The 26,198-nt window shown below is 37.3% G+C and overlaps 2 protein-coding genes across 3 annotated transcripts in view; one reads left to right on the top strand and one right to left on the bottom strand.

Moving 5' to 3' along the window:
- LOC128654564 (protein NPAT) overlaps positions 1-12,483 on the bottom strand; it is a 118,593-nt gene extending 106,110 nt beyond the window's left edge. For both annotated transcript variants that reach the window (XM_053708548.1, XM_053708549.1), the window contains exons 1-5: positions 12,317-12,483; positions 11,079-11,197; positions 5,619-5,679; positions 1,703-1,787; positions 395-435 (exon numbers count right to left, since the gene is read on the bottom strand). In XM_053708548.1, coding sequence (XP_053564523.1) covers positions 395-435; positions 1,703-1,787; positions 5,619-5,679; positions 11,079-11,197; positions 12,317-12,353 — 343 coding nt within the window. In that variant the 5' untranslated portion in view covers positions 12,354-12,483. The remainder of the gene's footprint in view (positions 1-394; positions 436-1,702; positions 1,788-5,618; positions 5,680-11,078; positions 11,198-12,316) is intronic.
- Positions 12,484-13,476: 993 nt separating this feature from the next.
- Positions 13,477-26,198, top strand: part of ATM (ATM serine/threonine kinase) — a 925,848-nt gene continuing 913,126 nt past the window's right edge. Inside the window, exon 1 of the mRNA XM_053708547.1 lies at positions 13,477-13,486. The gene's annotated coding sequence lies outside the window, so the exon portion shown is untranslated. The remainder of the gene's footprint in view (positions 13,487-26,198) is intronic.

Raw genomic sequence — 26,198 nt, 5'->3', positions numbered from 1 at the left:
TTAAAAGGGGAAGCAAAGTGTTAAAATAAAAGCAAGGACTACCTTGCCACCTTTTAACTGCTTAAAAGCCACCACTACTCTTACTGAAGAGATTGGCGTGAACACAGCTAGACCCCAATCCTTGCTTACAGGGAAAAGTACCCATAAAAGGATTAAAATCTTCAGACACCAACTTCGCACAACTTCCATTGACAGAGGCAAAGAGAATGACTGGGGATTATGGGTAAGGGAAGTTACACTTAACAACTTTGCTGGGGTGCTCTTTGCCCCCTCTTGTCGGCCAGGAGTTGAATATCCCACTAGTAATTGGAATGAAGTCGTGGACTCTCCATGTCATAGGAAAGAAAGCTAGCTTTCATTTAATAACAGAATATAGATGAGCCGATATTCTTACCTCTTTGAAGTGGATAAAAGACTGCAGATTCTTGCATATTCCTGTCAAAAAAAGTAGGTAAAATGTTTTGAGCATGAATCAAAAGACACACAATAAAAAATGAAATCACAGCTGACTCTGAAAAATGCAGACCCTTTATTTTTTCTGTTTATTCGAAGGATTTCGAAAAAAGAAAAGTATATATTTTTGGTATGTATGAAAAGAAACAACTAATTTGGATCTGGACAGTGATACTTAAATGAATTATTGAATAAGAAAATGAGTTGAGAAAATCTTAATTTCTATGCATATATTATTAATCCTCTAGAGTAACTTGATATTTGTAAAATATGCCTTTGGTCAAGTGTCTAAATATCACAAACAAAATGTCTCTTTTTAATAAAGTGTGTATGTATGTATGTATGTATGTATGTATGTATGTATGTATGTATGTATGTATGTATATATATATATATATATATATATATATATATATATACATACATATATATATATATATATATATACATACATATACACATATACACTCACATACATACGGCCCTCGGTTTACAACGGTTCAATTTACACCGTTTCAGAATAACAACCTTTTTTCCCAGTCATGTGACTGCTATTGAAAAGCATTGATAAGCAGTGCATTTATTAAAATAGCCAGTAGGTGGATCTGTCCGTTTGTGTTGCAGCAAAGCCAAGCAAGCTGAAATTAATCAGTTTAACCAGACCTGAGCTATCGAGCAGATTTCAGAGGAACAAGATCTTCCTGTCTATAAATCAGTCCAGATTGGAATGCATAGAAAGAACTGTTTGCAGAAAAATGCCAGTGAAGTCTGTATTGTGTGATTATTTTATTAGGTTTATAATGCGGTTTATCAAATTTCATTTAACTTAGTTTAATTATATATTCTGTGTTGTGTGATTATTTTATTAGGTTTATACTGTTGTTTAGCATTTAAAGTCTTCATTTCAAAGCTTTAAAAATAATGTATTAGGTGTTACTTATGACAATTTTGAGAGGGGCCTGGAACCTAACTCCCTCACTTCCCATTGACTTACATTATACACTGGGTTTCAATTTACAACCATTCCTTCTGGAACCTAACCCCGGCGTAAACTGAGGGCTACCTGCATATGTATATATATATATATATATATAAAAATATATATATAAAAAAATATATATATATATATATATATATATATATATATATATATATATATATATATATATATATATATATATATATATATATATATATATATATACACACACACACATATACACACACCAAACAAAAAAAAAAAACATACCTAATTTGGGAAAGAGTGTGGTCAAGTTTCTTCCACAGAGAAGATAGCATAGCAGGCATGTCTTCCCGAGATTTATCTTTAGAATCTGTAGGTAAGAAATGGTTCAGGGATTACTGCAAGATTAACACAATGAAAGAGTGGGATTGCTCACATTTAAAGGAACATAAAAGTGCAAAAAAGAAAAATGACCAGGCCTTGAACAAAATTTGAAGACCCGTTACCGGATCTTTCCCGAGAAAAAGTCAGAATTTGCCTGACCCCACACTCCCCTACCTTTTTTTTTTTTTTTTTTTAACCTTTCCTTCCAAAACCAAATTCTTTAATTTTATTTTCTCTCTGTCAGATCAAGACACTTAAAGTGAAGGTAAAGTATGGACGTTTTTTAAGCATAATTATATTACTTATAGCCTAAATAGTGTGATCGCTAACTTTTTTTTCCAGCATTTCAATATATATTTTTTTATTGCAAACGATTTATATTTACTAACTGTGCCGGTGTTAACTCCTCCCACGATCCATTTCCTGGCTTTTGACACTCTTACGTATAGAGCGGTCCCACCCGCTCTATATGCATCTCAAAAGAGCGTTCTCGTGTAACTAACAAATTGCGCATGCACACATTGCGACGACGATTACCTATGCGCATGCGTTACTCGAATAGTTTGTAATGGAGAAGAAATAGCAGCGCTAAGCGGGAGCGAGCTTCTCAAATAAGGGAAGAATTGCAACGCATGCGCAAATCGTCAAGTAGAGGAATGACGGCCGCCTAACGGCCAGGTTTTCAATTGGCCTTTTCAAGAACGTGACCGGCAAGGAAAAAAAAAAAAAAAAAAGGCGGGTTGTTTTCAAAGCGCAGAAAATTAAATGCAAAAACAGAGATAAGTGAGTTTATATGTTAAATTAAAAAAAAATGATGAATGAAACTAGCATTAATTTTGGGATTATTTTAACATGTACTCATACAATAAAGCTAACTTTACCTTCACTTTAATGATACAAAATGTAGAGCCGAATACATTGTTACCCTTTAAATCCTTTATTTTAACAACTGATTACAGTTAACATTTGCTTAAAGGGACAGTCTAGTCCAAAATAAACTTTCATGATTCAGATAGAGAACGTAATTTTAAACAATTTTCCAATTTACTTTTTTTTAATCACCAAATTTGCTTTGTTCTCTTGGTATTCTTAGTTGAAAGCTAAACCTAGGAGGTTCATATGCTAATTTATAATCCCTTGAAGGCTGCCTCTTCTCTCAGGGCATTTTGACAGTTTTTCACCACTAGAGGGTGTTAGTTCATGTGTGTCACATAGATAACACTGTGCTCACGCACATGGAGTTCAGATGAGCTAGCTCTGATTGGCTAAAATGAAATAAGAGAGCTGTTTGCAGAGGATTAGTTACAGAGGTAAAAAGTGTATTTATATAACTGTTGGTTGTGCAAAACTAGGGAATGGGTAATAAAGGGATCATCTACCTTTTTAACCCCTTAATGAACACGGCACTTTTCCATTTTCTGTCCGTTTGGGACCAAGGCTATTTTTACATTTTTGCAGCGTTTGTGTTTAGCTGTAATTTTTCTCTTACTCATTTACTGTACCCACACATATTATATACCAGTTTTCTGGCCATTAAATGCACTCTCTTAAGATATCATTATTTTCATCATATCTTATAATTTACTATAATTTTTTTTGTAAAATATGAAGGAAAAAAAAACAAAAAAAAAAACACTTTTTCTAACTGTGACCCCCAAAATCTGTTACACATTTACAACCACCAAAAAACACCCATGCTAAATAGTTTCTACATTTTGTCCTGAGTTTAGAAATACCCAATGTTTACATGTTCTTTGCAAGTTATAGGGCAATAAGTACAAGTAGCACTTTGCTATTTCCAAATCACTTTTTTCAAAATTAGCGCTAGTTACATTGGGACACTGATATCTTTTAGGAATCCCTGAATATCCATTGACATGTATATATATTTTTTTAGAAAACATCCCAAAGTATTGATCTAGGCCCAATTTGGTATATTTCATGCCACCATTTCACCGCCAAATGAGATCAAATAAAAAAAAAAAATTGTTCACTTTTTCACAAACTTTAGGTTTCTCACTGAAATTATTTGCAAACGACTTGTGCAATTGTGGCACAAATGGTTGTAAATGTTTCTCTGGGATCCCCTTTGTTCATAAATAGCAGACATATATGGCTTTGGCATTTTTTTTTGGTAATTAGAAGGCCGCTAAATGCCACTGCGCACCACACGTGTATTATGCTCAGCAGTGGAGGGGTTAATTAGAGAGCATGTAGGGAGCTCCTAGGGTTAATTTTAGCTTTAGTTTAGTGTAGTAGACAACCCCAAGAATTAATCTAGGTCCATCTTGGTATATTTCATGCCACCATTTCACCGCCAAATGCGATCAAATAAAAAACAAATCGTTCACTTTTTCACAATTTTAGGTTTCTCACTGAAATTATTTACAAACAGCCTGTGCAATTATGGCACACAGGGTTGTAAAAGCTTCTCTGGGATCCCCTTTGTTCATAAATAGCAGACATATATGTCTTTGGCATTGCTTTTTGGTAATTAGAAGGCCACGAAATGCCACTGCGCATCACACGTGTATTATGCCCAGCAGTGAAGGGGTTAATTAGGGAGCTTGTAGGGTTAAGTTTAGCTTTAGTGTAGTGTAGTAGACAACCCAAAGTATTGATCTAGGCCCATTTTGGTATATTTCATGCCAAAATTTCCCAGCCAAATGCGATCAAATAAAAAAAAATCCTTCCCTTTTTCACAAACTTTTGTTTTCTCACAGAAATTATTAACAAACAGCTAGTGCAATTATGGCACAAATGGTTATAAATGCTTCTCTGGGATCCCCTTTGTTCAGAAATAGCAGACATATATGGCTTTGGCGTTGCTTTTTGGTAATTAGAAGGCCACGAAATTCCGATGCGCATCACACGTGTATTATGTCTAGCAGTGAAGGGGTTAATTAGGTAGCTTGTAGGGAGTTTGCGGGGTTAATTTTAGCTTTAGTGTAGAGATCAGCCTCCAACCTGACACATCAGACCCCCTGATCCCTCCCAAACAGCGCTCTTCCCTCCCCCACCCCACAATTGTCTCCGCCATCTTAAGTACTGGCAGAAAGTCTGCCAGTACTAAAATAAAAAGGTATTTGTTTAAAAAAAATTATAATTTTTTTAGCATATTTACATATGCTGGATGTGTAGGATTCCCCCCTTAGCCCCCAACCTCCCTGATCCCCCCAAACAGCTCTCTAACCCTCCCCTTCTACCTTACTGGGAGCCATCTTGGGTACTGGCAGCTGTCTGCCAGTACCCAGTTTCTGCAAAAAATGCCTTTTTTTTTAAATTTGTTTCTGTAGTGTAGCTTCCCTCCCACCTCCCAGATCACTTCGATTTTTATTTTATTTTTATTTTACCCAACTTTTATTATTAATCTTTTTCTGTAGTGTAGCCGTTCCAACCCGGATCCACCCCGTGCGCGCGCCCACCCCCCCGTGCGCACCACCCGGCGATCCCGCCCACCTCGACTTCACATGGCCCACCGATGGCCGCCCACCCGCCTCCCAACGATACCGGCCATCGATGTCCGGTGCAGAGAGGACGACAGAGTGGCTCTCTCTGCATCGGATGGCCAAGGGGGGTTATTGCAGGATGCCTCGATATCGAGGCATCACTGCAATAACCGGAAAGTGGCTGGAAGCGAGCAGGATCGCTTCCAGCTGCTTTCCAGACCAAGGACGTACGCCATACGTCCTCGGTCATTAACTGTATTTTTTTTTTGAGGACGTATGGCATACATCCTTGGTCGTTAAGGGGTTAAACAATAAAAATTCTGGTGTAGACTGTCCCATTAAAGAAATGTATCTAACATAACCATTACCTTTTGCTTTAAGTGATGTGTATTCATTTAAAATAGTGGTCAGGTTTTTTCCAAATAGAGACTGCAAAAAAGAAAAAGAAAAATGGTTAAGACTTAATTAACTATCTTAGAAAAGATAGATATATACTTCCTAAAACATTACATGTATATCCAAAAGCAGAAACAACAAAAAGCTACAGCAAATTATTTATACGCTCTCGGCTAATTATCAGAAATTTTTAAATACATTAACAAACAGTAAATAAATGCTGGATATGTCATCAAAGCAAATATTACATGTATATTTTTAAGAAACAATAATTTGTTTAAATTTATTTTTTACTAAAAGGAGCATAAAACACAACATGTTTCCCTTATCTAATATTTTCTGCTGAGGACAGTTAGGAACAGAACGTGTGGTACAGTATATTCCACATAGCCACTGTTTGCACACTCTATATGCCCCTTTTTGTAAGCAGGACAGATTTAATAAGGGAAACATGGTGGCCAGTTATTTGTAGAAATTCAGGCAAACTGAAAACTCCACAATTTTTAAAGTTAAAGGACCAGTCAACACAGTAATTTGTATATTCAACAAATGCATGATAACAAGACAATGCAATAGAACTTAGTTTGAACTTCAAATGAATAGTAGATTTTTTTCTGACAATTTTAAGTTATGTCTATTTCCACTCCCCTTGTACCATGTAACAGTCATCATCCAATCTCAAATGCATACACGTACCATGTGACAGCCATCAGACAATCACAAATGCATATACGCTTATTCTGTCAATTCTTGCACATGCTCAGTAGGAGCTGGTGACTCAAAGTTTAAATATAAAGACTGCGCACTTTTTTAATGGAAGTAAATTGGAAAGTTGTTTAAAATTGCATGCTCTACCTAAATAATGAAAGTTTAATTTTGACTTGAGTGTCCCTTTAATTCACAAGAAAAGAGAACAAACTAAGTAATGAAAGAATAAAACGTACAAATACACAAATTTGAAATATCATTAATACACACACACACATATATATATATATATATATATATATATGAAAAATAATAATTTTAAAATTATTAAACATTACCAATATTCCATGCCAGTAAGTCACAAATTGTATATGCTTAACTCTATGGTTTGGTTTTTGTGTTCTTATACGAAAGTGTTAGTCTAAAATTCTTAAAAACGACAACTATAACCTTTCTGATTACAGTATTGTACTACCTTTCTAATGGTACTATAAATACAAAAAGCAGGGTAGATAAAATTCAATGGTTTTTTTTTTTTTGTTTTTTTTTAAAAATAACAGATTTTTTTTATTTAAATCGGATTTGGGACAAGCACTGTCTCCAGCTCATTTTTTGGCAAATATTGTCAATATCCAGTATCAGGGTCAAAACTTAAGTGCTGAGGAAGAGGAGTTAGCTATGACATGGGTATCCAGCAATCATCCATCTGTAATGCCAACTATAATAAACTTTAAAGCTAAGGGGGAACCATTCAAGAAATATATGTTTGCTGAAGATATTTTAAAGAAAGTCACACCAGTGAACTGGTGGAAGTCACTTAAGCACTTGGATTTAGAGACTGTTCAAGTAATGATTTCACTTTTAACAGCAGTAGCATCTTCTGCAGGCATTGAAAGAATATTCTCTTCCTTTGGACTCATTCATTCTAAATTGAGAAATTGTTTGGGACCCGATAAAGCAGGAAAGCTTGTTTATCTTTTCCAGATTATGAACAAAGAAGAAGCTGACGAGTGAGATACAGATGACAGTATTTAAGTTTTTCATGTGTAGGCTGGGCTGACCGTCTAAGTTTCTTAAAATATATATATTTTGTTTAGCCAAATTAGTTAACAAACATGGATGTTTGTTTAAGCAAATAACATATGCTGTAATGTTATTGTTTCAGTTGAATAAATCTATTTAAATTGTTATTATTAAGGTAATGATTATTTTTCTCCTTCCTAAGTACAACAGTAAAGTTGTCCAAATAAGAATTATATTGATTAACCTATTAAACTGGGGATAAAAAAACTAATATGAAAAGTTGTTATTCTAAAAATCTTCATCTACTTGCATATTAAAGTTATACCAGCAAGAATTAGTCTTTATGTAGAAAACTATGATTTAAATCAAGCCTCACTGACTAGTGATTTAAATTGTGAATTAAATCAGATTTAAATCAAATCCACCCTGACAAAAAGTATTTAAAAAATAAAAACGCATGTATAAGCTGCATTGACATGTAAATATTGCTCAAATGACATAAGATATTTTTGTTTACACTTGTTCCCATCCCCTCTCCAAACTGACCATTTACAGATGCAAATATACAAATATCTTCCAGTACTAAGTTTAGATAAAGGGTTTTGTATTACTACACATAAAATAAATTACAACTCCCCTTTAAAGAGACCGTGTACAGTAAAATGCATTTCCAATTACTTGTTTTGACAGCTACAGAATATAGTATGCATGGAAAAGTTATCCACATTTGAATCAAAAAGGGTTGAGCTTCCACGATAAGCAAACATTAGCTTATCTCTCAATATTTATACAAAATCCTCCTTGTCTTATTTGTCTATATACACACACAATAAGACCAATACTTGTGGTGGTGGGGGGTGAGGGGGAACGACTAAGCTTTTATTTCTGCCCCACCACTCACTCTGAGTGTACTTTCTTCATAACATTGTTTACATAGCTTTTCTATAACCAATGCTTAAGTATTTAAATAAATGTAAATGAGCTATTTGTAAACAATTTTATATCCTTCATCATATAAAATGAATCATTGTTAACACATTAAAAGGAACAGTAAAGTAAAAATAAAATTGTCATGGATTCAGATAGTGCATGAATTGTTATATTATAAACAACTTTCCATTTTACTTTTGTTATGCATGTTGCTTAGGTCCCTTGGCATCCTTTGTTGAAAAGCACAGCGAGGTAGTCTTGAGAGCAACAATGTGTTACTGGAAGCAAGCTACTGATTGGTGGTTGCACATATATGCCTTGTTGTTGGCTCTCCATATGTGTTCAACAAGCTCCCTTGCTGCTCCTTCAAAAAAGGATACTAAGACTATTAAAAAGTGACAGTAAATCCTAGCGTTTGTGAAATGCTAGGATTTACCATTGGAACAAATAAAGGGGACTTTCAGTTATGAAGTATAAAATACTTCATGCTGAAAGTTCCTTTATTTGTCTGAAGTGTTCGCCGCGCTGAACGCCACAGGCAGCCCACGGCAGAACACTATTTTGCTGTAAGGTGATCTTAGACAATAGAGTGCTAGTGGGCATAGCGCCAGCTGGACTGCACGGCTATTGGCTAAGAGGTGGAAACGTCACCTCACAGTAAAATAGCGTTCTGCCGTGGGCTGCCTGAGGAGCTCAGTGCCGTGAACGCTTCAGACAAAGGAACTTTCAGCATTAAGTATTTTATACTTAATGACTGAAATTCCCCTTTATTAGTTTCACTGGTAAACCCTAGTGTTTCACATACGCTAGGATTTACTATCACTTAAAGCAAAATCTGATAAAAGTAGTAATTTGGAAAGTTGTTTAAAATCTAATGCATTATCTGGATTGTGAAAAATAAATAAATCACAGTAAATTGTCCCTTTAATGAAATTTGTGACATAAAAATGCAGTTGTAAACAGAATCCGGGATTCATAAATGTTGTATTTTATCCAACTATTCGGAAACAATACAAATCTCTTCCAGATCGGTAGTAGAAAGGACCCCAGAGTCCTAGGAGGTGCCCTGGTGCAGGCTAATAAGATAAAATGGGGAGAGCAGGCCGCGCTCTTGATAACGAGGAAGGTTGTCAGAATATTCCTAGAGGGGAAAAAAAAAAAAAAGAGGCGCCAACATAGGGTAATATTGACAGGACAAGCCAATCCAAATAAACAGGATGTCCCTTCAGGGTGGCTACTCACAAGCATGGCGGCACAACCGGAGTGCCTGACAGAGCGGTACGGGACCAACAGAGTCGCTCATAGGACTCACACCGGATGTCAAAGTTCTGTGCGTCAGGTAGCGTAACAGGTCACACCAAATGCAGAGTCAAAACCTGCAAAGGGTGATGTGGGACGTCACAGTGGTAGGTAGTCACTTGGTGGTAGGCTGGCACAAATGATGATAATCATTGATTTCTTGTAAACTCCTGCTCTGTTAGGAAGAACATGAAGATACAATGTGGCTTGTTCCCCCTTCCTCTGTTACAGAATATGATTACAGCACTTGGTCGCACTTGGCATCCAGAACATTTCTGTTGTAAAATCCCAATAGTCTCTGCAGTGAGATCCTGTCGCAACCTATACATCCCAGCAGCACTAGCGATAGGAACTTTGTTATTTGGATTGGCTTGTCCTGTCAATATTACCCTATGTTGGCGCCTCTTTGTTTCCCATCTAGGAATATTCTGAAATCTCTTCCGTATAGGATTATGCATCTAAAAACATGCTCACTATACGTGCAATGTGAATTCCAATATGGGCACAGCAATATAAGAGTAATTCACCAATCCTCTTAATATTAGGTACAAGTAGAAGGGGTTACTGCTTCCCCATATATAGTAAAGCAATACATTGTCAATTCCACAGCACCACAGAATTTCTTGATAAGAAGTCTTACTTTATTATTCACAGATAAATCATATCATGAAACAGACATGATGTGTTTATCTGTGAATAATAAAGTAAGACTTCTCATCAAGAAATTCTGTGGAATTGGCAATGTATTGCTGCACTTGCAATGCCAGCTTTCATGAGGGCTTATGCTCCTTTGCATGAGCCTATCATCCATACATAATCAGTAAAAGCACAGTTGGTTGGATGGTATAGAATATTAAATGGATAGTATGCACCAATTTTTATTTACCTGCATGTAATAAACACTACTAGAAAGAATAGTATGCACAGATACTGATATAAAAATCCAATACAAAACCTTTTAAAACATTTAGAAGCTCTCAATTTAGCACTATTTATAAGGTTAGGCTAGGACACTCACTGAAAGTGGCTGACAGCAGACACTCCCCCCCTCTCACACATATGAAAAGACCCATTATAAAAACAGAAGCAATCTGAAGTCTGTATATATATTTAAAACTTTGGGGCTTGGTTAGGAGCCTAAAAAAAATAAGCATAATGTTATTTAAAAATAAGTAAAACTATACATTTTTACAAAAACACCCCCAGATGGGCTATATAAATGGATCATCTAAAAAACATTTATGTAAAAAACAAATAATAATCTAGTGTACAATGTCCCTTTAAGTTCATATGGCACATGGAGCTTTTCTGAGACAAGTAACAGCAGGATGTAAAAAATTTTTAAAATAGGGCATAGAAATACAATTGTGTGTCCCTCGGGAGTTGATACGAAATTATTCAATTTAGCAAAGAACCTGGCAATTAGTTATAAAGGCAATAAATGGCAACCAAACAGTTCCTAGACAACTCACCAGCACACAGCCTGGAATAAAACCTTCATCTGTATAGTGCTCCGCATATTCCTTCAAGTTAGGGCTTTCTGCTATGAATGCTTGGCAGGTTGATGTAAGTTTCTCCTGCTGCAGGTAGCCTAAAATTTACATTTGTTACTGGATTATAAAAATTATTATTTCCCTTTTAAATTAAAGGGATATTCCAGCAAAATTGGAAACTAAATGGGTGCATTTCGGTATTGAACAGAAGCAATTTTGTAATATACATGCATTAGAAAAATGCTTCTAATGAACGCTATAGCTGTTTCAAAAGGGTATTTAAGTATGCATCGTGCACTAGCATTTTAAACACAGCACTTGCTCAGAGAGCCTAAGGTGCTTGTACGATCTGGTAATGACTCAATTTGTTACTAGTTGACATGAAACAAGCCCCAGTGATGATCTGAGCATCAATATCTAGCTATGCTTCACATGCAGAGAAAAATGTTAACACTAAAACAGTGATAACTTGTACTAGAAGCATTTTTGCTAATACATGTAAATTGCAAATATGTTTCTATTCAAATATGTAATTAATCTATGTACATTTATATTTAGACTGGAATTTCCCTTTAACAAATACTACTATGAATATGTAAGAAACAAATAACTAGCATGGATCCTGCTTATATGCCTTTCCATATATATATATATATATATATATATATATATATATATATATACACACACATGTATACAATAACACAGACTTGTCACTGCAACATGTTTCCAAGCAGATACAAGCATTAGGTACCCAACAAAAACACTGACCATTGGAAAATTATATAATATATATTAGTACATTTGTTTTCCATGCCTTCAAAAGAAAAATTAGCAGACCTATTCACACGTATAATAGGGAAGTGCATTTATCAACTATAGCTAGATAAATCTGCATTAATAGGGTTGGGGCTAAGTTGGCATCCACAGGGGAGCGCACACACATATACAGTATAGATATGTGTGTTTGTATTGATATGTCGGGAAACTTATACATCTACAAATGATACACCCTGTGCAGGACCAGGAGGGCATTTCTTCAGCAGTTATAGAGGTGACAAGTTGTGTAGTGATAGGGGTACGTGCATAGTATATAGTTAAAGAGACAGAGGGTTAAGGCTTTTCTGCACATCACAAATAGATTCTTGTTGTCCCCCTTGGCCACTGGGTTCTTTATCCATGGGGCCTCTGGGTAATGAGATGCTAGGAACACTCACCCAGCACCAGCCGGGCTATATCGGACGGAAGCAGCATGACTCTAGGCTCAGCTTCTCATGTCCAGACACTGGCAGCTCTCCGGGAAGGTCCCAGCTCACACACGAAAACAGACACCCTTACTACCCAACCGTCATAATTACGGTCACACAGCTCTCCCGCGCTGAACTTGGAGTCACATCATTTAGTGTCCGGGTACCTTACACACTCTCTTCTTTCTGTTCCGGACTTTACACTCACAGAACTTTGAAAATTACCAAAAAATCTTTGACTGCCAGAAGTGATACTTGTTGCTTTTAGGCGTTTGATAATCATATAAATGGGAGTCAGTGCATTGTAATTTGGTTAATTTTTAAACTTACTGTAATAGAGAAATTTTCTTTATTTCAGGATATATATATATGGGGAGGCGAAAAGTGAGTTTAAAATCCTCCACTTTTGTTAATGGGAGATGCAATGAGTATCTCTCTCTCTCTGTGTGTCTCTGTCTCTCTCTCTCTCTCTCTCTCTCTCTCTCTCTCTCTCTCTCTCTATATATATATATATATATATATATATATAACGTGTGTCTTATTTATTAAAACTATTTTATGAATAATTATAATATAATTAGGTATAATAAATATAAAACGTGAACATCATATATTAAAAAGCAATAGTATGGCACAGTCACTTGCTTTGAATATTTTCCAGCGAAACCCTTCATGTCGTTTTTGTTTCATCCATTTAATTCTGTTCATAATAAAACATCCGATGAAGACCGATTTCTTAAAGTCAAATTTTATTTCACTCAGCGAACTGCATAACCATCAAAACCTACTATAGACGTAAATGTTTTAAAAATGGGTTTTGTGTAAAAGTATCAGTGATATAAATAATACACCTGTGGGAGGTTGAGAGTCTCTACTCAATTGCAACTCCTGGTTAGGTAGGTAGTAGGAGTGCGTAGTCGCGTACAACTGTCAGGGATAGGGCATATACAGCAATAATAACTTCAGCACCACGTGAGGATTTATTTATTTTAGTGTAAAGGCGGGAACGAAGGGGATTTGTTTTAGTTACACTTCTATACAATCAAAACATGTCAGCTCCCGGAACTGAAAATGAAACTAATAGGCCGGAAGGATTATTTCGTGACACCGCTGGCAGCGTGGAGGACTGAACAGTACTGGGTGAGAGTGGGAAACTGACACTGGGATGGGGTATCCGTGACAGATGTGCAGGGCAGAACGGTAGTAAATCTGAGGGGTAGCAAGTAAAGTGCTGGACTCATACAAGCTGTCAACAAGACTTTGTGTGCAGCTTGACATACAATAAATGGGCAAGTACAAAGTGAACTACACTATACGAGGTTGGCACTGGCAGAGTAGCTGTGCACGAATTCACAGTTGACAGTTATATCTAGGTACCTACTAATTTGTGTTGCTTAATTCAATTCCTTAGTTCAGTTATTGTTTGTATACATAGAAACATTTTATGTAACCTTTTCACTCAATTTATACAATGTTTATTGGGACTGCAGTATATACACATGTACTGCATCTTTCAAGCATAGCTTTATCTAGGTGTTTAACCTATTTGCAGGGGGTTAAACATATAAGTAGCCAATTACACTAATCAAAACATAACATTATTTACAAAACATAACATTCATTTTATATTCAAATGTGGCCTTACAATAGTAACCGTTTATTCTCTTGTCTACTGGATTGACATTCTGAAGTATCCACAGAGAAAAGTAAAATATAACACAAAACTAAACTCACTTATCTAGCAGTATTTTCAAAGGTTTAGCATTTGTTGTCACTTAGTTAACACGATGTGCAGAGTTTGACAAGTTAAAAGTGCTTTTAAAACATTTACTTTACATGTTGAGTTTTTGTAGTTTATTGATTAATTGCTGATACTGTACATACAATGTTTAAATAAAAATGGCCTTAATGTCCTATCTGTTATTACTATTATTATTATTATTATTATTATTATTATTTTGATGACACAGTTTAGTTAAATGTGAAAAAAAATAATAAAAAAAATAGGGAAATTCGTTGTCTAATTTGTTTTGATAACCCAAGTTCTGAGGTCCCCCCATAGGCTGTATGCAAGGGCATCTAGAAAAAGAAAAAATCATAGGATCTCTTAATTTTACAGCATATGCCTAAAAAACACAGTTTAATGTTCCAAATTTCATTGAAGAGACAACAGGACCCAGGATTTTTTTTATGCTTTTACACATTCGAGGGGAACATAATTTCTGGCACAAATGTATATTTCTGCAATTTAATTTTCCTTATTTTTATATATATATATATATATATATATATATATATATATCTCAATATAGGACACATAATGCAAAACACTTATTGTTAATCAAACCTAGAACTGTATACATCAGCCATCCATGCAAAGTTTTGGTAATATCTGTTTAAAGGGATATTTAACCCAACATTTATTTTTCAGGACTGAGGTAAAGTTTACAATAATAATAAAAAAAACACTTTCCAAATTACTTCTATTATTTCCTTGGTTCTCTTGGTATCATTTTTGAAGAACAGGTACCCAGTCTCAGGAGTCTGAACATGTCTGAAGCACTATATGGCAATCATTTTACCAGAATGCTTTAACAATATTATCTAGAAGTGCATTAAAAGGGGTTGAGAACATCCGAATGCGGAAGAAGGCGCTCTTCATGTGGCTCAGCTATTTTTGTTTGCAAAATCTTGTGTAACAGCAAGACACTAACATTTGTTCAAATTAAGATTTTAGCTTGTTGCTGTTGCACAAGAATACATTTGGCACAGAAAATAACGGAGCGGCACGAAGGGCTGCCGCCTTCCGCATTCGGAGGTTCACAAAATAAAAACAAAAACACTGCTGCTGTTTAGTGCTCATAAAATAGCTGACTTGCAACTCTCCCTCACCCCCAAGGCAGAACATGGTGTGATCGGAGGTGTCACAGCAGAAAAGGCAGCATGTCTGCAGAAAGAACTGGGCACAAACCGGAATTGTAAGCACTTTGCAGAGCTGATTCACATCAGGCTCTTCTCTTCAAACAACATTGTGCTTTGGTTGCACTATGGACTTTTTCCTTAACACAGTGCAGCCAGTGCGGAGCAGTGGTTGAAGAGAACAGTCCAATATGGAGCAGTAATGCAAAGCGGTAACAAATTTATTGATAACTGGCTCTCATGGATTTTTCAACCTCGTCCCCTAGCCTTGGCTCCTGAATGTAAGATGTTCTTGTGATCAATGCACCTTTTTTATTTTGTAAGTACTTTTTTATGATGATAGATCAAGAGCAAAATAAACAGATGTATTGAGGAGACATTTGTAATGCAATTTTGAACTGCTGCCATATATTATTCTCCAGTTAATTAACACATTGCAATTGAGCTAGTGCTTTAGGGACACTGCCTAATTTAAAATTTAATTTCAAAATGACCTGCAAAAATGTTTTCATTAAAAATATTTTCATGGCAGAAAGTGAAAAAGCATGTTTTGTCTCTGAGGCCTTTACTACAGTACTGTATTTTGTCACAAAGGGTTCTTCACCAGCGTGGGGGAAGGAATATCCATTCTTCACATTTAGCAGGTGCACTACCCAGCTGATTTTACTGATTGCCTAGGCTAAAATTTAAGACAAAATTAAATTAAAATGAACTAATATTAAATGTTATGTTGCACAAATTAATTTGTACTTTGGATAGCTTAAAGTGAAGGTAAAGTTTTCTTGAATTGAAGGCATAAATTCATATATTATTAAAAGAATAAGCTGTTCGCTAAGTTTATTTTAATATTTTTGATCAATTTTACTATTTTTTATAAATAAATATCTGCCTACCGTTTACACGAAAACTCCTCCCCACCTCTACTTCCGCACTTTCTATGCTGTGACGTATAGAGCAGTCTCACCCGCTCTATACGCATCTCCAAAGCGCAAGCACGGTAATCATAACTATTGCGCATGCGCGAATCGCCGGTTTCTACCGATACTGAGCATGCAAAGCTATAGTTAACTAAGTGTGTATAGAAGTATCGTATTTATCCGAAGTACAGCAATCATTAGCAATGGTCTTCTGTTTCTGAGACGTCCGTAGCAAACAAACAGTGGTATAAATATGTGGCTATTCCTACTTAAATCTATTACGCATGCGCAAAAAACGGGAACGCGCCTTGAGTACAATATGAAGAAGAGAGATTAGCGCATGCGCACTTTAAAAGGGATGTGAGTGACGTAGATCGACGCCCGCCTAACGGCCAGAAATTCAATTGGATGTAAGGAGCACGTGATCTAAGGAGAACGTGATTTATAAAAAACGGGTTGAATTTGATTAGCTAGAAAGATAGATTTATTAGGGCGATAAGTACAGTTAACAATGGTTTTATACAAGATGATGAATGAAAGTCATATTCATTTGGGACAGAGAATTGAATTCAATATTGTCAAACAGGTAACTTTACCTTCACTTTAAGTAGCAATTGTAAATAACAGAAAATGTTGTTATAATATTGCAAAGCATTACACTTGTCCCAGCTATTTCATAATGCCAATTGGCTGGCAAACTTTTCTGTGGGAAACACTGTATATCATTTGTTTGTTGATTGCTAATGATCTGGGGAAAAGACACTACTCACAATAAATATAAATTATCTGCAATTATTTGTCACTCACAATTTAGTATTAAATAGTTTATATATGCTTACCATTTGGCATTTAGTGAAATATGGTGTCCAAAGCTTGTCAACCTTTCATACAGAGTGAGATTGAGTACTGATAGGCTTAGTAATAATCTAATCAATTAAAGGGTCAAAAATAACTCGTGATAAATCATTTGAAGTGATGCAGTGTAACCGTAAAAAGCTGGCAAGAAAATATCATCTGTGCACTCTACGTGAAAAAGGAAGATATTTTACATCAACATTTCTTCAGCTTACAAAAGAGTAAGTGCTCTGGTAACAGTTATACATCAGCTACTGTCCAGCTGCAAGTTAAAAAAACAAAACAGCATGAGCAGTGCTGAGGTCATGCATTGCTTTGCTGTGATCTCATGAGATTTCACTGAAATTTTGTGAGATTTCATAGTAAACTTCCCTAAACTGAATAGGGAAATGACATGACTGTGCCTGCACATGCCAGATGCACACTCCCTTGCAAGTCCTGGGACAAGTATCCTGATTGGCTGCTTAAAGTCCCTTTAAAATAGGGTGTGCATATATTTTTTTTTTTTTTTTTAGGTAAATACCTTCCTCTCACCCGAGATGTTCAGGTGATATTTTCTAGTCAGCTTTTAACAGCTATGCTACATTTCTTTCAAGTGCTTCAAGATTTGGGTATCATGTCCCTTTAGCTCAAAGGTCGTACAGTAGAGTGCTTTTCCGGTGTGGAAGAAAACAAATCTGCATAACTAATTTAACACAATTATCCTCCATAATATTACAAATAAAAATACCCACACAAAAATAAATATGTGATAACATTAAATGAAGGGTTGAGATAAATTATTTTCTCCAATTACTCAACCAAATCTATAAAGTCAACCAATTATTATTGTTATTAAAGGGATAGTAAAGTCCAAATTAAACTTTCATGATTCAAATAGGACATGTTATTTTCAACAACTTTCTAATTTACTTTGTTCTCTTGGTATTCTTAGTTGAAAGCTAAACCTAGGTAGGCTAATATCCTAATTTCTAAGCCCTTGAAGGCCGCCTTTTTATATGAATGCATTTGACGGTTTTTCACAGTTGTAGGGCGTTGGTTCATGTGTTTCATATAGATAACGTTTGTGCTCATGCACGTGAAGTTATTTAACCCTTTGATGACAGGGTTAATTTGTCTACATCAGAGCAACGTTCTGATGTAAACAAATTGAAATCCCGCAATCGACTAGGGAATGGTAAATAAAGGAATTATCTATCTTTTAAACAATAACATGTTTGGTTTTTACTATCCCTTTAATATCATTCAGCTTTTTTTTTCCATTACCAGTCACAAGTGTTTCACTGTTGCAGGACAGTTATTATTTATAGTTAATATTACTGCCTGTTTCTAGTCTTGGATACTGAACCTCTCATGAAGCTAAAAATAACCTAGGCATCAAAATCTAAAAATAGATTAATTCAATGCTACATTTAACTTGTGCAAGCTTCTCTCTTTAATGGCACCAGGGTTATGTGTAAATTCCCACCTATTTTATATTTTTCTATAAAGTAATCTGAGATTGCAAACATTTCAAGTGAAGGGTTGTGATACATTTCTATCAAACTTAAAGGAACATAAAATTACAAAAAAATGTAAAGTGAAAATGCAGTAATGTGTCTCACATTATTTCACTACTGATTGCATGTTGCTGTGTGGGTCTGATGATCTAAAGGTCTCTACTCTGCCAAGATTATTTAAAGGGACATGGTACCCAAATGTTGAAACACTTGAAAGTGATGCAGCATAGCTGTAAAAAGCAGACTAGAAAATATTCCCTTACCATCTCTATGCAAAAAAGAAAGATATTTTACCCTAAAATGTCCTAAGTATGCACACCCCATTTTAAAGGATTTTAAGCAGGCACTCAATATGCCTGTCCTGGGACTTGCAAGAGAGCGTGCCTCATGCAAACTCTTGTTTTTACCCTATTCAGTTTAAGGAATTTTACTATGAAATCTCATGAGATCACAATAAAACAGTTCATGACCTCAGCACTGCTGATGCTGATTGGCTGCTGTTCATTTCTTCCCTTTTTTTTTAACCTGCAGCTGGGCAGTATCTTAAAGATAACTTTTTACAGAGCACTTACTCTGGTGAACTGAGGAAATTGTGAGGTAAAATATCTTACTTTTTTACAGAGATGTTCAGGTGATATTTTCCTGTCAGCTTTTTACAGTTATGCTGCATCACTTTCAAGTGATTTAGCATATGAGTATTATGTCCCTTTAAGAAGGCTTGGCAGCACTGTGAAATCCTACTGCAGTACAATACACTACTGGGACCTAGCTAAACACATCTGTTGAGACAATGACAAGATACGTTTGGGTAGCCATCAATCACCAGCTTGCTCTAAGGGTTCCATTTATCAATCATTTGGGGAATTCTCCTTTCTGTTCTCCTATCAGTTCTCCACAGCTCTCCTTAGGAGAGGAGCACATGTGCGCCCATATTTATCATAAAAAAGTTGTTTTTTCTCCATGGGAGAGCTGGGGAGAACTAATGATAAATTTCTCCAGTCGGATTAGTATCTTCTCCTTATTTATCACTAAAAATAAGCAACTATTCTCCATGTCAATCATATATAAACCAATAGAAATCTTTATACAGCCTTCCTAGTAGCTTTGTTAACGCCCCTCTTCAGCAAACTTTTATATAAGAAAATAGATCTACATTTTCATTGTTTTAGTGCTTCAATTTTAGCGCTTTTTTATGCCCCAATAGATATCATTTTTGTGCTCTGTTATATATTATTTTGGTGCTCCATTATATATTTTTTTTACTCCATCATAAATTATTATTGCACTCCAATAACCATTATTATTGTGCTTTGTTATAGATCATTTTTGCACCTTGTAGAGCCCTTTCTCCAACATTGGTGTGTCCGGTCCACGGCGTCATCCTTACTTGTGGGATATTCTCTTCCCCAACAGGAAATGGCAAAGAGTCCCATCAAAGCTGGTCACATGATCCCTCCTAGGCTCTGCCCACCCCAGTCATTCTCTTTGCCGTTGCACAGGCAACATCTCCACGGAGATGGTTAAGAGTTTTTTGGTGTTTAAATGTAGTTTTTATTCTTCTATCAAGTGTTTGTTATTTTAAAATAGTGCTGGTATGTACTATTTACTCTGAAACAGAAAAAGGATGAAGATTTCTGTTTGTAAGAGGAAGATGATTTTAGCAGACAGTAACTAAAATCGATTGCTGTTTCCACACAGGACTGTTGAGATGAAGTAACTTCACTTGGGGGAAACAGTTAGCAGACTTTTCTGCTTAAGGTATGACTAGCCATATTTCTAACAAGACCATGTAATGCTGGAAGGCTGTCATTTCCCCTCATGGGGACTGGTAAGCCATTTTCTTAGTTAAACATAAAAGAATAAAGGGCTTCAAAAAGGGCTTAAAAACTGGTAGACATTTTTCTGGGCTAAAACGATTGCTTTACTAGGCATATTATGCAGATTCTAACTAATAATTGGTATTATAATCTTGGGGAACGTTTAGAAAAACGGCAGGCACTGTATTGGACACCTTTTTCAGATGGGGGCCTTTCTAGTTATAGACAGAGCCTCATTTTCGCGCCATTAATGTGCAGTTGTTTTTGGAGAGCAAGGCATGCAGATGCATGTGTGAGGAGCTAAGAATCACTGAAAAAGCTTATAGAAGGCGTCATTTGGTATCGTATTCCCCTCTGGGCTTGGTTGGGTCTCAGCAAAGCATATAGCTGGGACTGTATAGGGGTTAAATGTAAAAACTGCTCCGGTTCCGTTATTTTAAGGGTTAAAGCTCTGAAATTTGGTGTGCAATACTTTTAATGCTTTAAGGCACTGTGGTGAAATTTTGGTAATTTTTGAACAATTCCTTCATACTTTTTCACATATTCAGTAATAAGGTGTTTTCAGTTTGAAATTTAAAGAGACAGTAACGGTTTTATTTTAAAACGTTTTTTGTGCTTGGTTGACAAGTTTAAGCCTGTTTAACATGTCTGTACCATCAGATAAGCTATGTTCTATATGTATGAAAGCCAATGTGTCTCCCCATTTAAATTTATGTGATAAGTGTGCCATAGTGTCCAAACAAAGTAAGGACAGTAATGCCACAGATGATGATATTGCCCAAGATGATTCCTCAAATGAGGGGAGTAAACATGATACTACATCATCCCCTAATGTGTCTACACCAGTTTTGCCCACACAGGAGGCCCCTAGTACATCTAGTGCGCCAATGCTTATTACCATGCAACAATTAACGGCTGTAATGGATAACTCCATAGCAAATCTTTTATCCAAAATGCCTACTTATCAGAGAAAGCGCGATTGCTCTGTTTTAAACACTGAAGAGCAGGAGGGCGCTGATGATATTTGTTCTGACATACCCTCACACCAATCTCAAGGGGCCATGAGGGAGGTTTTGTCTGATGGAGAAATCTCAGATTCAGGAAAAATTTCTCATCAAGCTGAAACTGATGTTGTGACATTTAAATTTAAATTAGAACATCTCCGCGCACTGCTTAAGGAGGTGTTATCTACTCTGGATGATTGTGACAATTTGGTCATTCCAGAGAAATTATGTAAGATGGACAAGTTCCTAGAGGTTCCGGTGCCCCCCGACGCTTTTCCTATACCCAAGCGGGTGGCGGACATAGTAAATAAAGAATGGGAAAGGCCCGGCATACCTTTTGTTCCCCCCCCTATATTTAAGAAATTATTTCCTATAGTCGACCCCAGAAAGGACTTATGGCAGACAGTCCCCAAGGTCGAGGGGGCGGTTTCTACTCTAAACAAACGCACTACTATTCCTATCGAAGACAGTTGTGCTTTTAAAGATCCTATGGATAAAAAATTAGAGGGTTTGCTTAAAAAGATTTTTGTACAGCAAGGGTTCCTTCTACAACCAATTTCATGCATTGTTCCTGTCACTACGGCAGCATGCTTCTGGTTCGAGGAACTAGAAAAGTCGCTCAGTAGAGAATCTTCGTATGAGGAGGTTATGGACAGAGATCAAGCACTTAAATTGGCTAACTCTTTTGTTTTAGATGCCGCTTTGCAATTAGCTAGATTAGCGGCGAAAAATTCAGGGTTTGCTATCGTGGCGCGCAGAGCGCTTTGGCTAAAGTCTTGGTCAGCGGATGTGTCATCCAAGACAAAATTGCTTAACATTCCTTTCAAAGGTAAAACATTATTTGGACCAGATTTGAAAGAGATTATTTCAGACATCACTGGAGGAAAGGGCCACGCCCTCCCACAGGATAGGTCTTTTAAGGCTAAAAATAAGCCTAATTTTCGTCCCTTTCGCAGAAACGGACCAGCCTCTAATTCTGCATCCTCTAAGCAAGAGGGTAATACTTCACAACCCAAACCAGCCTGGAAACCAATGCAAGGCTGGAACAAGGGTAAGCAGGCCAAGAAGCCTACCACTCCTACCAAAACAGCATGAAGGGATAGCCCCCGATCCGGAACCGGATCTAGTGGGGGGCAGACTCTCTCTCTTTGCTCAGGCTTGGGCAAGAGATGTTCAGGATCCTTGGGCGCTAGAAATAGTTTCTCAAGGTTATCTCCTGGAATTCAAGGAACTACCCCCAAGGGGAAGGTTCCACAGGTCTCAATTATCCTCAAACCAAATAAAGAGACAGGCATTCTTACATTGCGTAGAAGACCTGTTAAAGATGGGAGTGATACATCCAGTTCCAATAAAAGAACAAGGAATGGGATTTTACTCAAATCTGTTCGTAGTTCCCAAAAAAGAGGGAACATTCAGACCAATTTTGGATCTGAAGATCCTAAACAAATTTCTCAGGGTTTCATCGTTCAAAATGGAAACCATTCGAACGATCCTTCCCACCATCCAGGAAAGTCAATTTATGACCACCGTGGATTTAAAGGATGCGTACCTACATATTCCTATCCACAAGGAACATCATCAGTTCCTAAGGTTCGCTTTTCTGGACAAGCATTACCAGTTTGTGGCACTTCCATTCGGATTAGCCACTGCTCCGAGAATTTTCACAAAGGTACTAGGGTCCCTTCTAGCGGTTCTAAGACCAAGGGGCATTGCAGTAGTACCTTACTTGGACGACATCCTAATTCAAGCGTCGTCCCTGTCAAAAGCAAAGGCTCATACGGACATCGTCCTAGCCTTTCTCAGATCTCACGGATGGAAGGTGAACAAAGAAAAAAGTTCTCTGTCCCCGTCAACAAGAGTTCCCTTCTTGGGAACAATAATAGATTCCTTAGAAATGAGGATTTTTCTGACAGAGGTCAGAAAATCAAAACTTCTAAGCTCTTGTCAAGTACTTCACTCTGTTCCTCGTCCTTCCATAGCGCAGTGCATGGAGGTAATAGGTTTGATGGTTGCAACAATGGACATAGTTCCTTTTGCACAAATTCATCTAAGACCATTACAACTGTGCATGCTCAAACAGTGGAATGGGGATTATACAGACTTGTCTCCGATGATTCAAGTAGATCAAAAGACCAGAGATTCACTCCGTTGGTGGCTGACCCTGGACAATCTGTCACAGGGAATGAGCTTCCGCAGACCAGAGTGGGTCATTGTCACGACCGACGCCAGTCTAGTGGGCTGGGGCGCGGTCTAGGAATCCCTGAAAGCTCAGGGTTTATGGTCTCGGGAAGAGTCTCTTCTCCCGATAAACATTCTGGAACTGAGAGCGATATTCAATGCTCTCAAAGCTTGGCCTCAACTAGCAAAGGCCAAATTCATAAGGTTTCAATCAGACAACATGACGACTGTTGCATATATCAATCATCAGGGGGGAACAAGGAGTTCCCTGGCGATGAAAGAAGTGACCAAGATAATTCAATGGGCGGAGGATCACTCCTGCCACTTGTCTGCGATCCACATCCCAGGAGTGGAAAATTGGGAAGCGGATTTTCTGAGTTGTCAGACATTCCATCCGGGGGAGTGGGAACTCCATCCGGAAATCTTTGCCCAAATAACTCAATTATGGGGCATTCCAGACATGGATCTGATGGCGTCTCGTCAGAACTTCAAGGTTCCTTGCTACGGGTCCAGATCCAGGGATCCCAAGGCGACTCTAGTAGATACACTAGTAGCACCTTGGACCTTCAACCTAGCTTATGTATTCCCACCGTTTCCTCTCATTCCCAGGCTGGTAGCCAGGATCAATCAGGAGAGGGTCTCGGTGATCTTGATAGCTCCTGCGTGGCCACGCAGGACTTGGTATGCAGACCTGGTGAATATGTCATCGGCTCCACCATGGAAGCTACCTTTGAGACAGGACCTTCTTGTTCAGGGTCCATTCGAACATCCGAATCTGGTTTCCCTCCAACTGACGGCTTGGAGATTGAACGCTTGATTTTATCAAAGCGGGGGTTTTCAGATTCTGTAATAGATACTCTGATTCAGGCTAGAAAGCCTGTAACTAGAAAAATTTACCATAAAATATGGAAAAAATATATCTGTTGGTGTGAATCCAAAGGATTGCCATGGAACAAGATAAAAATTCCTAAGATTCTATCCTTTCTACAAGAAGGTTTGGAGAAAGGATTATCTGCAAGTTCTCTAAAGGGACAGATTTCTGCTTTATCTGTCTTACTACACAAACGACTGGCAGCTATGCCAGATGTTCAAGCATTTGTTCAGGCTCTGGTTAGGATCAAGCCTGTTTACAGACCTTTGACTCCTCCCTGGAGTTTAAATCTAGTTCTTTCAGTTCTTCAAGGGGTTCCGTTTGAACCCTTACATTCCGTAGATATTAAGTTACTATCTTGGAAAGTTTTGTTTTTGGTTGCAATCTCTTCTGCTAGAAGAGTTTCAGAGTTATCTGCTCTGCAGTGTTCTCCTCCTTATCTGGTGTTCCATGCAGATAAGGTGGTTTTGCGTACTAAGCCTGGTTTTCTTCCTAAAGTTGTTTCTAACAAAAATATTAACCAGGAGATAGTTGTACCTTCTTTGTGTCCGAATCCAGTTTCAAAGAAGGAGCGTTTGTTACACAATTTGGACGTTGTCCGTGCTCTAAAATTCTATTTAGAGGCTACTAAAGATTTCAGACAAACATCATCCTTGTTTGTTGTTTATTCTGGTAAAAGGAGAGGTCAAAAAGCGACTTCTACCTCTCTTTCCTTTTGGCTTAAAAGCATTATCCGTTTGGCTTATGAGACTGCCGGACGGCAGCCTCCTGAAAGAATCACAGCTCACTCCACTAGGGCTGTGGCTTCCACATGGGCCTTCAAGAACGAGGCTTCTGTTGACCAGATATGTAAGGCAGCGACTTGGTCTTCACTGCACACTTTTGCCAAATTTTACAAATTTGATACTTTTGCTTCTTCGGAGGCTATTTTTGGGAGAAAGGTTTTGCAAGCTGTGGTGCCTTCCGTTTAGGTGACCTGATTTGCTCCCTCCCTTCATCCGTGTCCTAAAGCTTTGGTATTGGTTCCCACAAGTAAGGATGACGCCGTGGACCGGACACACCAATGTTGGAGAAAACAGAATTTATGCTTACCTGATAAATTGCTTTCTCCAACGGTGTGTCCGGTCCACGGCCCGCCCTGGTTTTTTTAATCAGGTCTGATGAATTATTTTCTCTAACTACAGTCACCACGGTATCATATGATTTCTCCTATATATATTTCCTCCTGTCCGTCGGTCGAATGACTGGGGTGGGCGGAGCCTAGGAGGGATCATGTGACCAGCTTTGCTGGGACTCTTTGCCATTTCCTGTTGGGGAAGAGAATATCCCACAAGTAAGGATGACGCCGTGGACCGGACACACCGTTGGAGAAAGCAATTTATCAGGTAAGCATAAATTCTGTTTTTTTGTGTGTAACTGCTTCTAAAACTGGTAGAAAATAGATTTCTAATGTTGTTCTCCACTTTAACTAGGGAGAACTTTAAAGTGAAGGTCAAGTCTGGCGTTGTGGATAGCATTTTTCAATATCTTAGCTAAATTCATTATGATGTTCATTCATCAAATTAAATGTGAGCGCAATAAAAAGTTGTAATTTTTACTTTTTTAATCAGCTCCGTTTCGGCTGTACAATCCGCCCGCCATTGTGCCTTCATTGATTGACATAATTGTACTCCAATCGATATTTTACCCCCGTGGCGTCCAGCCCCTTTTCACTTTCGTCATCGCCACCTTATGCGCATGCGTTTAAGCAAACAGCGCATCATCATCGGCATGCTCGTTCATGTAACGCGCA

This window comes from Bombina bombina, chromosome 3, assembly GCF_027579735.1.
Source record: "Bombina bombina isolate aBomBom1 chromosome 3, aBomBom1.pri, whole genome shotgun sequence".
In the NCBI taxonomy this organism is placed as follows: Eukaryota; Metazoa; Chordata; class Amphibia; order Anura; family Bombinatoridae; genus Bombina; species Bombina bombina.
Note: the sequence above shows the minus strand (reverse complement) of the source record. Positions and strands in the feature narration are given on the sequence as shown.